Here is a 13,709-nt window from a genome sequence, read left to right as displayed (position 1 = left end):
AAGTGGTTTGCTGCATTAAAAAAAAGCTAAGAAAAAAAAGCTAAGTCAAGCAATGTAACAAAATTGGATCAACAGTTTTCAGGAATTTCAGATTGCAGTAATACCAGATCCATATGCAACAATCTTAAGGACATGACATATTGCAAATAATATTTCTGTACCCCTCCACATAATGACCCTAACCTCCCAGATAAATTAAACATGTTTTATTCAAGTTTTGAAAAACCTATTCCACCAGCCATTCACTCTACTTCCACTCCAATGCTAATGATCTGCATTGAGGAGGATGAGGTGAGAGCTAAGTTAAAGAAGCTGAAGATCAGTAAAGTAGCAGAGAAATATAAAAGGCCCATACACATAAATGGAAACCCCACCTCCATCACTGATCCTAACCTGAAGGGGGAAACTAACGCACAACACATCATTGCAAAAGGTCAACCATGACTTTATTTCCTTGCACAAAGACCAGACCAAGCACTAACCTCTCATTCTGTTTCTACTCAGCTATCATCAAGTCCATCATTACCTTCCCTATTACAGTGTGGCACGGCAGCATGGACAGTCAGACAAGGAAAAAAGACTGTCAAGATATTATAGGCATTACCCATTTCCCTGTGTTGAATCTCTACATAGTCACCAACCAAGCCTTCACACCCTGTTCATTATGTCACCAAGCTCCTTCTCACAGGGAGGTGCTACAGATCATTGTCCACTAAGACTAAAGGTTTCACAAACAGCTTTTTCCTCTAAGCTATCAAGACGCTAAACTCTTCCCTCTAGCTTTCTTCCACATAGTACTGGCATTCATTACCATGCACCTGCTGGATATGAATGTGTTCAAGCCCAAATGTCCAGTACACTGGTCTTCCATAAATCTGCTTTCTTCATATCAATGCATGAGAATTTTCTTTCCCTCCTGTATAAACACATGCAGAACATCTTCACTAATGTCAACATAATCCTCTTCTTACAGCTCCTTCACTGATGCTAGCTACCTCTTGGCTAGTAACCTTACATCTGGGCTATCTTTCACCTCGTCAACCTAGCTGGGAGCAGCTTTCTGGGGTGAATGAAGAAAGTTGGTCATTACATTATTATTTGGGTCTAAAGTCCTCGTCAGCTCCCTCTTTTCCTTCTGCTTTTCCTTCAAAATAAAATTTGATTATTATTCCTTGCTATATTATTAATACATTACTTATATTAAGATTTCCCGACTGTCTATCTATCTATCTAGCCATCCATCAATCCATCCATACATCTATCTATCTCTAATGTACAAAAGTCACCTGCTTGACTTTTAACAAATAGAAGAAGACATTTAATCATCCCTGTTTAGTGTCCCTTCACTGGTACCCCAATAAGTTTCAAAATTGATTTTAAGATTTTACTGATTACCTTTAAGGTGCTTCTTGTAACGAGTATTGTCAGGATTATCGGTTATCATATATATATATATATATATATTTTTTTTTTTTTCATATTTTGGCCACAAGGATTTTGTTTAGAGGTCATACATGGCCAGAATCCTGTTGACTACACATATCTTGTGGTGAACAGGAGCAGCTCAATAAGCTTGATGGAAAAACTGTATGAATGAGAAGCAGGGCCACGCTGAAACAACCATGCACAGTTACATAATGTCCTGTATACATACTTTACAAAGGCCTCACCACAATATGCATTTTTGGTACCTAAGCCTGTGTGTTACTCTATGGTTTCAGCAGAATATTCACTGAAATCAGACTCTTTTTTTTTTAACATTTTCCTTTCATTTCATCTCTGTTGGTGCATTATTAATTTGAGTCACCTTTTCCATAGATTAACATACAGAGTTAGTACACTGGACTAAAGAAATTTTACACAGAAAGAAAAAAAAAGAAAATCAGACTTACATCGTAGTGCCTGGATTTCTTAATATCCTTGATTGGTGTGATCTGCTCTCCTTTCTTCTGAGAGGGTTTGGTCTCTTTGGCAGTTTGGCTATCAGGCTCAGTTTTGGGCTTCTCCTCTATGGATTTCAGCTGTTTCTGGGTTTCTGTAGTTGGTACAGGTGCCGTAGCTGGTGTTGTAGTCTTGGTGTCAGCTGGCTGTTTGGCAGCAGTAGCTGTGAACGGTCCGCTAACACCAGTCCCTGCTTGCAGTTTCTGGGTCTGGGATTGGACTGGCTTGGGACCTTGTTGAACAGAGGGTTTGTGAAGAGGGCTTTGTTGACTGGTTGGTGCCTGGTGACGTGGTGAGCCCATTGGTTGGTGCTTGGGAGATGGATGAGGAACAGGAAGTGGAGGATCATCAAGACCACCACCAGACATCAGTCGCTGGGTCTGGCAGTTCAGACATAACCACTCCTTTTTCTGAAACACAGAGAGGACGAAACACAGTTACTGCATTACTGCTGTTAGGGACATTTTTTATTACATTATTTCTATATGATGAAAAAAATGGATTAGAAAAGACAATCCCTGATTTTATAATAGCTACTCCAGTTCCAAAATCCACCTTTTAGTTCATTGTTAATACTTTTGAGAGGCTTTTTTAAAGTTTCAAAGAATCAATATTAACCTCGGAGGAGCGGAAGTATTAGGCACTATCACAAACTACCACAGCATATCATGAAAATACAATTTAAAGACCTAATGAAGTAATATGTTGAATGAAATATTGCAGGCTTGAATAGCAGGACAGTCAGAATTCAACCAGTAGGTTATTGCTACTTAACAGCAAACAGTAAAGACTGGAACACTGTGCAGCTCCCAGATAAGTGTGTGTTTTTTTTGGGAGGGGGGGTTTGTTTGGTTTGTGTGTGTGTGTGTGTGTGTGTGTGTGTGTGTGTGTGTGACTTAAATGCCATTTAACTCTCTTTCCTTCCATGACTATTCCTCCAGGGGCCACATGAAAATATTGGTTTCTTATTCGACTTGTCAGGTTAAATAAGATTGACTGCTTAATGTTCTGATTAATATTCTTAAAATGAAATATGTTCATTCCACTGAAACTGCAGATTGCAGAGAGAGAGAGAGTATAGACAGCACTGTGCGTGCACACACACACACACACACACACGAGTACTGTATACACTCTGGAAATCTTATTTTGAGACAGAGATGTCAGAGCTGCAGCAGGCCAGCCTAAGCTGATATGCTTTCTAAAAGGCAGTCACACTGACAGCTACACCCTATTTCCATCTCATCAGCTCCACTCTTTTCTCGTTCTGCGAGGCTGACTGACGAAACATTAGGGTGCAATGCACGCATACTCAGAAACTGTACATAGTCTATCTTTTACCACTATTATATTCTAGCCTTTTTGCATTTGCTGATGATGAATAGAGTGTTACTTAGGACTTAAAATGCCCTGCCCATGGTGTTAAACTGACAGGTCTGGGAAGTGCAAACAGAAAAAGCAGTAGAGTGAGTTCAGCAACACTGTGACAGAAAAAGAGACATTAGTCTTTGTTTTTTATTTTTTAATTTAAGTCATCTATCAGGCCTCCCTACTCAACCCTCATCTTCCATCTCTGTTCCTTTCCACCCACTCATCAAATCTTCTCTCTCATTCTCCTGTCCCCTCCTCATCTGATCTTTTCTATTCACTCTACTGAGCTCCCTTTATATTTGTCTTTCTATTAGTCCATCCATCCATCTTCTTCTGCTTCATCCGGGACTGGGCCGCATGGGCAGCAGCTTGAGCAGGGTTGCCCAGACTTCCCTCTCCCCAGACACTTCCTCCAGCTCTTCCGGGTGGACCCCAAGGTGTTCCCAGGCCAGCCGAGGGACATAGTCCCTCCAGTGTGTCCTGGGTCTTCCTCTGGGCCTCCTCCCGGTGGGGCATGTCCGGAACACCTCCCCAGGAAGGCGTCCAGGGGGCATCCAAAACAGATGCCCGAACCACCTCAACTGGCTCCTTTCGATGTGGAGGAGCAGCAGCTCTACTGCGAGCTCCTCCCGGGTGACAGAGCTCCTCACCCTATCCCTAAGGGAACGCCCCGCCACCCTGCGAAGGAAGCTCATTTCAGCCGCTTGTATCCAAGATCTTGTTCTTTTGGTCATGACCCAAAGTTCATGACCGTAGGTGAGGGTAGGAACGTAGATTGACTGGTAAATTGAGACCTTCACATTGTGGCTCAGCTTCCTCTGTACCATGACGGACCGATACAACGACTGCATTACTGCTGTCACTGCATCGATCCGCCTGTCAATCTCACACTCCCATCTTCCCTCACTGGGTGAACAAGACCCTGAGATACTTAAACTCCTCCACTTGAGGCAGGAACTCTCCTCCAACCTGGAGGGGGTAGACCACCTTTTTCCGGTCGAGAACCGTGGCCTTGGATTTGGAGGTGCTGAGTCTCATACCAGCTGCTTCGCACTCGGCTGCAAACCTCCCCAGCAGGTCCTAGCCCAAAGAAGCCAACAGGACAACATCATCCGCAAAAAGCAGAGATGAAATCCTGTGGTTCCCAAACCAGACACCCATCAGGCCAACATGCACTGGGAACAGATCTGACTTACTGCCGGCAATGCGGACCAGATTCCTGCTCCAGGAGTACAGAGACCGCACAGCCCTCAGCAAAGGGCCCCGAACCCCATACTCCCAGAGCACCTCCCACAGGATGCTGCGGGGAACACGGTCAAATGCCTTCTCCAAGTCCACAAAACACATGTGGACCGGTTGGGCAAACTCCCATGAACTCTCAAGTACCCTGCAGGGGGTATAGAGCCGGTCCAGTGTTCCATGACCAGGACGAAAACCGCATTGTTCCTCTTGGATCCGAGGTTTGACTGTCAGCTGGATTCTCCTCTCCAGTACCCTGACATAGACTTTCCAGGGGAGGCCGAGGAGTGCGATCCTTCTGTAGTTGGAGCACACCGTCCAGTCCCCCTTCTGAAAAAGAGGGACCACCACCCCGGTCTGCCAATCCAAGGGCACTGTCCCCGACTGCCACACGAAGCTGCAGAGTAGTGTCAACCAAGACAGCCCCACAACATCCAGAGCCTTAAGGTACCCAGGACGAATCTCATCCACTCCAGGTGCTCTGCTACTGAGGAGCTTTCTAATAGAAGGAGCTTTCTGTTAGTCTAGTCTCTTTAATACTTTATCTGTGATTAGGAAACACAAAAGAATGAGAAGAGGAATAGAGTGAAAGAGGAAAGAACAGGAAATTTTGAGTAAGGAAGGACACAAGTGGTGAAACTTGTGTAATAATAATGGTGATGTTGTTTTTCCAGTCACAGTCATTTTGACTGTGATCAAACAAGATATGGATGTAAAGCTATAAACTTCTTGTGTTTAAAGGTTTACGTCAACACACAGGACCTTTTTCTGATTCTCTTGTTAAAGTTGCTTTGCACATCTTTCTCCCACCAAAATGATTTCAGCTTCAAAAATGTAAAGAAATATTTTCAAAAGTGAAACAAATGACTGGGAGAAAAAAAAGTATCACATGTCTGAGAAAGTGGAACCAGCAAATGTCTGATATGTTTTCCTTATTTCAATGATAAAAACAGCTGACCAATACCAACTGTATAATACTGTAAGGAATTTAAATCTCATTGATTGCACAGTTTAACTATCTCCTGATTAATTTAGCTTTTAAATCTTATAACTCAATGTAAACACTTACACATACAATGTATATTTTTCTCGGGGTATTTGTCCTGCAGTAACAAAGGATTCTCAAGAAAATCCGCTATAATACAGAATGCAGACCTTGTGTTTATTTACAAGTGTGAGTAGCTACCTCCAAAGAAGCAGCACACTTCCAACTGTACAAGTAAGAGCACATTTTCTGTGTGTGTGTCCATCCCCTGAAACAGGACAGTGTACAGTAGCCCTTGAGTGAGCACATTCAGTCCGTGTGTGTGTGTATTGGCCTGCAGAGCAACCCACTGCTGCACCACTTAACCTACATAGCATAAACAATCAGGCCTTTTCTCCCCCAGTCAATAATGTTCACTAAAATGCTCCATCCTAATTCTTGCATTCAAACTCTCTCTCTCTCTCTCTCTCTGTCTTCTTTTTAAATGTGTGTCCTTTTCTGTTTAGCATTGCATTGTTTTGTTTCATTTTCTGTTTTTTACTCTATTTTCAATATCATTTTCAGCAATTCCTTCCATCCTCCTTTAACATTTCTTTCCATCTTGTTTTTCCTTAATGCTCATTTTCTGTTTTTTTTCTCTTTCTAATTCCTCTATATATTTTTAGAAATCAAAAGATAAAAAGCAATAGGGTCATCTTTTACTTATTCATGTCCATTAGGCACCACATCGCTTCGGTCACTTGATTTAAATAACAGCAAAACTGTGTAAATACCTGACTGTGTTCAACCTCCATTTTACCCCTCAGCCAAAGAAAGGGCTTACAATTACTCATCAATGAGGAAGACATTTTCGTCATATTTGACCCTGAGGGAAACTGTGTCATCTGTAGGGAATGTTTGGCTTTGGCTTGTTTTCCCTGTCTGCCTTTTTTTCTGTTCATATACTACTAAACCCATTTAAAACCTTATGCAGCCTTGGGGAAACCTGGTTTACTCCAAAAGACCGTGATTCAGGTAAACAAAAAATATGATGCAATCATGATCTACACATTGCAATTAAAGTGAAACAAGTGAGAGTGACAACCTGATACTAGTAATGTCAGAATCAATGGTTCATTGTGAGCTAAGACAGCACAAAGTTTATTACAATAAACGTTAGATTGGTTAAGGTATATAAGCATTGTGCGTATACATATGTACATATTGATATTGGATAAAAGTACACATAATATATTGTTTTCAGTCATACTGCACAGCTTTCATCAATGTAGCCATGATAAATATATCCCAGTATTCAATACACAACGATTATTCACTCACTAGTTCGATTTGACATACTCAGTAGAATTCTCAGTTTCAGTTCACTTATAGTCTGAGTTATTCTCATGCTTTTGTCTTTCAGTTTTACTCTTCACAAATTTGCACCTGCAGTTTTCTCTATCTTTTCTCTTTTCACTTCATGATTCCTAAACTTTTATCTTTCTCCTTCCTCTCAGCTCTATCCCCCACCCCACCCCCGTCACCCTCCGTCTCCTTTTCTCTCCAACAGAGAGAGGGCTATTTTTACCCAGAATTCCATTGTTCTGCTCGAGCGCACACTTCCCTAGCACTGGCTGGCTGCTGCTTTAGGCTGCACTCTACTGCACCACACATACACTCATACTTACACAAGCACATGTAGTCACACACACGGTTCATGCAAGATGGAGGAAGCCTGTGTAGCTGAAGGCTAACCAGAAGGAGAGATGATAAACAGAAGGAGGAAGATGGGGGGGGTCTGAGTCTGATGTAACTGGCTTGAAGTGGGAGGAGAGGAGAGAGAAGAAGAAGAAGAGGTGTTATCCAGCTGGAGTGGACAGGAGGCAGGTGCTGCTGCTGCTGAAGGTTTGTACTGAAGGTTGGTTTGTACAGAGTTTTTGCCACTGCAGTATTCCTGTTCACAGCCTCGTGTGTCAGATGAAGGTGATTGAGGTGGCTGATGGAAGCACCAGGGACTCAAGTTTAGGCTAGCTGCTTAAATATTTCAAAATTACATTTCTGTCTTGTTCTTTCAATAGATTTTTGGTGTTGCAAATTAGTGGAAGGGTTATGGTGCGTAAACATAATTTCCAGGGTTGAAGGTTATGTGTGAAGCTGACATCAAACTTCATGAACCTCTCCCACTGACTGAAATGATTATGAATACTAATTGCCTGCAATGATGAAACATAATCCACACAGAAAAAAATATCCTGTCAAAATAAAAAATGTACACCTTTTACACAAAAATAAGAGAACAAAATCTAATTTTCAGATTTGTCATAATTCGTTATGTTCTGGTTTCCTGACTTGCTCATTATTTTTTAACAGTCTTGAACCCAAATGACGCTGTGAGAGTTTTGGAGCAGGTTTCACTTCTCTGTGCGCAAGTTGCATCAGTTTTGTCATGGTATGTGAGGGCACTCACTTATATATGACAACAAAGAGCAGATTTCACAGGAGCCCTGACACATAAACTCATTTTCCTCCTGCTGTTTTCATAACCATTTACTCTTGTTCACCATCTCCATCTTAATTCCTGCCCCTTGAGCTCCATCTCTGCTTCACAGTTTAGTTTCCTTTCGTTTCTTCCTCCACTGAGATACATTCAGTGTATACATTTTTTTGGCTGCTTTCTCTTTCTACGCTCTTCTTTTGTTTCTCTCCAACTCATGCCTCTCTCATCTTTCACTCTCTGTCTGCAGTATCATGGAGATACTGCAAACAAGATTGATATGAGAACAGAGAGAAAAGGGAAAAAGAAATGACTGACAATTTGACAGAAACTTTGAGGTCAGATAAAACATGCAGTGGCCAAATGCCAATAAGCACATTTGCTTAAACACTGTAATTAAATACAAATTTGGAGTACTGATACTTTACCCTAACCCTAACCCCAGTATTTTTTATTTTATGCTACTATAACTCTACTAGACTACATTTCACATGCAAATATTCTTCTTTTTGCTCAACTACATTTTTCTGACAGGTATAGTTGCTGCTTAGGCTTCTTCTCAGCTTAGGATTTTACTTAAAAACATCCCCCAACTCGACTATAAATACAAAATACTTACACAAAACTAGTAGCACCTCTTTGCCCTTTCCCCTTTACCAAAGAACAGTGCCTGCTTTTGCCCCATTGTCCAGAGTTGTTTGAGTTGTTGGCAGTTCCACCAAATAGAAATCTCTAAACTTTCAGTAGAAATGAAGAAAACTTTTCAAGTTTCAGTATAGCTGAAAAATCCAAGGCCCAAAAGACAAAAAAAAGCAAAACTTAGAATCCCCATTAATCATCTCACAGCAGTTTATATTTATCTTAAAAACCTTTGGAGGGGACCTGACTACTAGGCTGGGAACCACTGGACTAAAATACATGTTTTTGTATTGTAACCTCCAGAGCTGAAAAATAACCCTAACCCTAACCCTAACCCTACACAGAACTGCAGAATTGCAGTTCTTCAAATGGCCAAATTTACTTAAATAAACACATTTACAGCCTGGTACATAACAGGTGGTTCTGGTTTCTATAGCTAATTTCCCCTTTCATAACAACAGTACAGGAGTTCAATTATTACATCACTCACTCATTTAAATTATATCAGGGCTAAAGGTTTTGCTTAATTAAGAGTGTGGCCGCTCTGAGGAACAGCTAGCTGCTAGCTGTCGGCCAGGATTCACCTCAGCTAATTCAAGTCACTGAACTCTCTCTGCTGTGTTTGTGGTGTTGGCGCCTTCTGAAGATTTTTTAACGCAAATAGGACAAAAATAATATGGCTTGATTTGTGTTTAACTGTACAAACAGACCATTCAAGACGTCAGATGGATTCGCCAAACTGAGCTTCACAATGGCTCTTCAGAAACTGCGTCCATGCTTTATACAGTTTGTTATTTAACTATTTAGTTTGATTTTGAAAATGATGGATCCTAATACTGATTTGATTTGATCTGATTATATTTGAAGAGAGGGAGGAGGGAGCAATTTCAACCACGTTTGCAGGATGAAATCTTGGGCTGTGCACACAAATATACAGCACAAACACACACACACATACGCACGCTTATATAACACAGCACACACAAAACGCACACACACACTCCACACACCCAGTGATCAATGACATGTGGAAAGAAAAGGCATTAATTCTGTTCAAAACCACATGTGTGTGCATATACACACACATACACACACACTCCCATACACTGGCTAGATTAAAGGTGGTGAATTTAATCTACACCCCTTTTTCACTTTTACAAGAAAGTGAGTACAGACAGAATGAGAGGAAAGGAAATAAAATGAGGGAGATAAAGGATGGGATGAATTAAAGGTGAAGGAGCAGAGGAAAGGAAATAGAGAAATACATTAGAGAAAGGGAGGAAGTATAGAGGAGGAGGGGAGATGCTAGAGGAGGAAAGATAGGAGGGGCTGAATCATGGCAGTGGAAAACCAGTGAAGGAGAGAATAAGCAAGAAATAAATTAGAGGTGGAGAGGAATAGAGAAACAAGTGGCAGAAAAACAGGGAGTAAATTACAGAAGGAGGAGAAAAAGGGGTGGCAGGGAGAGGTAGTATGAAAGGAGAGGAGAGAGGACTGGCAGAAAGAGCAAAAGAAGAGGAGAATATGTTTCTCTTTCCTGATTATATAACTGAAACAGGTTTTGTTTCCATTTCACAGATATTTTCAAAATCTCCTATTCTCATTTGATCATCACAATGGAGCCTCTTTAATTATGTAACCTTGCTGTGAGAGGCAGAGGTGTGGGCACAAGGCTGGATATGCGTGTGTGTTGATGTTTACACATTATGTTTTACTGGCCACATTCCACTGTCACCTCTTTCACTTTTCGTTCCTATTCTCTGTCGGCAACCCACCGGCCAGCTATTCTTCACAGAGGAGAGAAAAAAAAAACCCACGAGAGGATGATCTGCCCTTCTCTTTCCTCCTCTTTCCTCTGATGATGGTACATATCAGAGCAATTTTGACATCAGCAAAAAATGACACACACTCTAATCTAATTTCAGATTAACCCTCTATTATAGCCTGTATCTGTTTGGTTTAATTTGTGATGATATCAAGTTCCATCATGGAAATTTAATAACTTTATCAAAAACAATCTGCATGTACGAACAAAAAATTGTGTCTTGTGTACGACATGTGTGGTAATAAAAATAAGACATTGTTCTTTTAGAAACTGTTAGCTCACACACTGAGTCTATTTACTAATCAGCTTAATTTATTCCCTGAAGACTACTTTCTTCTTATCAGAATCAGAATCAGAATCTCTTTATTCGCCAAATGTCCAATGTACACAGGAATTTGACCTGGCGTAACAGCGCCACATACCGATAGATAAAATAATAAAAATAAAATAAATTAAAAAGTTAAAAAGGGTTGTGCCTCAAAAAATATATACAACTGAGCTGGGATATATACAGAATGCGGTGATCAGAATATATACAGTGACTAGAAATGCATACAGGCAAGAATGGGTATTTACGTGGATGGTACATACAGAGATTGGGGTGTGTGCTACTGTCGTTTCAAGTGTTAATGGTTAAGGGTAGGGGACTGGGATGGTTTGTTCAGGAGAGAGATGGCTTGAGGAAAGAGACTTTTCAAGTGTCTGGTGGTTTTGGTCTTGATGGACCTGAACCTGCTGCCTGATGGGATGGTTGTGAACAGGGAGTGAGCTGGGTGTGATGGGTTCCCCACTATCCTTTTAGCCCTCTGCCTGGTGCGAACCTTGGGGGTCCATGACAAACTCCACAGTCTTGTTGATAATGAGCTCCTGGTTGTTAAGTGTACACCCTGCTGCCAGCTGATACACCATGTTCCTGTAAGCTGACTCATCGTTGTCCTTGATAAGGCCCAGGACCGTGGTGTCATCCTTCAAACTTGCCCTTGATCAGCTCCGCTGCAGGGCGTGGACGTTAAATGCCTCAACACTACTCTGTCAGTTGCTTTTGAAGGAGATTTTTTTTTTTTCCCCTGGATTCACCCAGACAGACGAGGGATTTGAACCAGCGATCTGACTACGACAAGCCAGTTTAGGCAGAAGCCTTTGTGGTGGAGAGACAGAAACAAACCAAAGGCACACCATGGTTTGTGTAGGGTTCAACCTACTAGTCTGTCATAAGAGCTAATTTTAACAGGCTTGTCGTCTCATTGGGACTGACTGACACATACAGACATGCACACAAATAAACACCACTGAAGCACAGGGAGCAACAGTATAATCTTTGCAATGCACATGCGTGTATCCCTGCAAGAGCTTGTACGGGCATTGATGTGTGTAATGTTTGAGTGTGCGTATGGGTTGCAGGGATCAGAGGATTTTGACTCCTGCAGTAATAGGATGGCAGCTAGCCAGCAGCACAACAGGGCAGAGCTACAGTGGGTCTGGCTATCTCAGCTCTGGGTCATCAGGGAACATGAAGGCAGACAAGGCCGCTAACTTTGACAACTGCTTTATTTGTCATTGAAACAAATAAAGTTAACAGGCAGTACATAAGGTTTGTCCTGCATCGCTTCAAGTTGCACTAATTATTATTTTCTGTATTAGCAATGAATCCAATTATTATGTGTAATGTAAACGTGATCCCTGAGAGCTTTCACCATCTGTGCAGATAGATTTTTAGCCTCTTTTAGGTCATTGTTGTGGTTTTAGGGCATTTTTCCTCAATCCAGTGTAGCTAAAGAGGCAACGATTTCTCTCGGGACTTGATGGAGACAAAGAAGCTGAAGGTAGTGGAAATGACTGCTAATGCTTGTCTCTGTCTGACAGATGTGTGAAGGTTGTTAGTCATAACAACTTCAGACAGCTTTTAAGAGGAAATGACAAGTACAAACTAACTTCCAAAGAGACAACTTGCAGAAATATGCTTTGTCAGGAGCTACGTCATAAAATATGCATATAGTCATATATATAGTCATCAGGTCTGTGTTCTTCTTTATTCATTCGCGAGGCTGAGCTGAGCTGAAGCTTTAGGTCAGTACACCCAATAATACCTCTGAGTAACTCAAAAATAAATGCTGTACTAAGTTTAGTCTCTGTGTGTTTGACTAAAAATATGCCTTTACTTACTTTTTTTCAATTTTTGCATTTTTGAGATACATCCAATTTTTTCTATCTGCACAGCTGCAAAACAAATTACCTTTTTAGGGACACAAAGGTTTACCAAGTTGAAGTTGTATCTACCCAGAGTTGAACCTCATCTTCAGTGGAGATGGGAGGGGTGGGGGGTGCTGGAACAGGCTGCTGAGTATTATTTGGATTTAATTGATCTGGCCTTGGTTTTAGTATAAGAGAGACTGCAGCCTTTGAAGTGCTGAAGTGTGTACTTTGAAGTGCAGAAGGCAGTCCTCACTTGGACAGGAGCATTATGGGTAGGGAAAATTGCTGGCTCATCCCGCAGGGCAAAAGAAAAAAAAAGAAAGAAAGAAAGAAAAAAAGACATGATCAGACAGATGCTAGAAAGGAAGTTGAAGGAACAAATCTTGAGGAAAGTTTAGCTGAGAGCTTAGAGCAAGGAGAGGAGAGAGAGAAAGTCTTCCAGTATGAGATGAGTGAATGAGATGGTAGGGGAGGAACGAGGAGGCTGTGAAATGGAAAATAAGTAGAGGTGGGGGTGGACGTGAGAGAAGATGGAGCATTGCAGGGAGAGGAGCAAAAACATGGAAAACAGAGAGAGAATGATGGGTGAGAACTAAATTAGAGGGTGTTCAGGGTAAAATTAGAGGGAAATAAGAACCTCTTGAGGATCTGGTGTCCTCCTGCTTAATCCAGCTCACTACAAAGGAATCAATACAGGCACAGTATGAACTATACTGACCCAATAGTAAAATGTTATACAGATTGAAATTAAATTTGGTCATAGGCCTAATTTTAGTGGACCAGAATTGATAATATACTGGTGTTTGTGATGGGGTGAAGCAAATATTCACTTAAAACCAACAGCTAAGAAAAAGGTGGAATATTATTATAATAATTATCATTTGTGGTGTAGAAAGGAAATGTACTTTGGTAGCAGCAGAATCAGAAGTATAACTCACAGTACAACTTGAACGGCAGCTTGGTCAGAGATCGGTGAGTAATGCTAGTAGTTGTACATGTAGCTTCAAGTCACCAACCTCAAGCAGAAATCAGGAGTGGGCTAC

The 13,709-nt window shown here is 41.3% G+C and overlaps 1 protein-coding gene across 3 annotated transcripts in view; it reads right to left on the bottom strand.

Moving 5' to 3' along the window:
- The window catches only part of bsna (bassoon presynaptic cytomatrix protein a), a 113,943-nt gene that overhangs the window by 39,822 nt on the left and 60,412 nt on the right, over window positions 1-13,709 (bottom strand). For all 3 annotated transcript variants that reach the window (XM_046396890.1, XM_046396889.1, XM_046396891.1), the window contains exon 3: window positions 1,893-2,351. In XM_046396890.1, the coding sequence (XP_046252846.1) occupies window positions 1,893-2,351 (459 nt within the window). The remainder of the gene's footprint in view (window positions 1-1,892; window positions 2,352-13,709) is intronic.

This window comes from Scatophagus argus, chromosome 8 (assembly GCF_020382885.2).
Source record: "Scatophagus argus isolate fScaArg1 chromosome 8, fScaArg1.pri, whole genome shotgun sequence".
NCBI classification, from domain to species: domain Eukaryota; kingdom Metazoa; phylum Chordata; class Actinopteri; family Scatophagidae; genus Scatophagus; species Scatophagus argus.
This window is presented reverse-complemented; position numbering and strand designations above follow the sequence as displayed.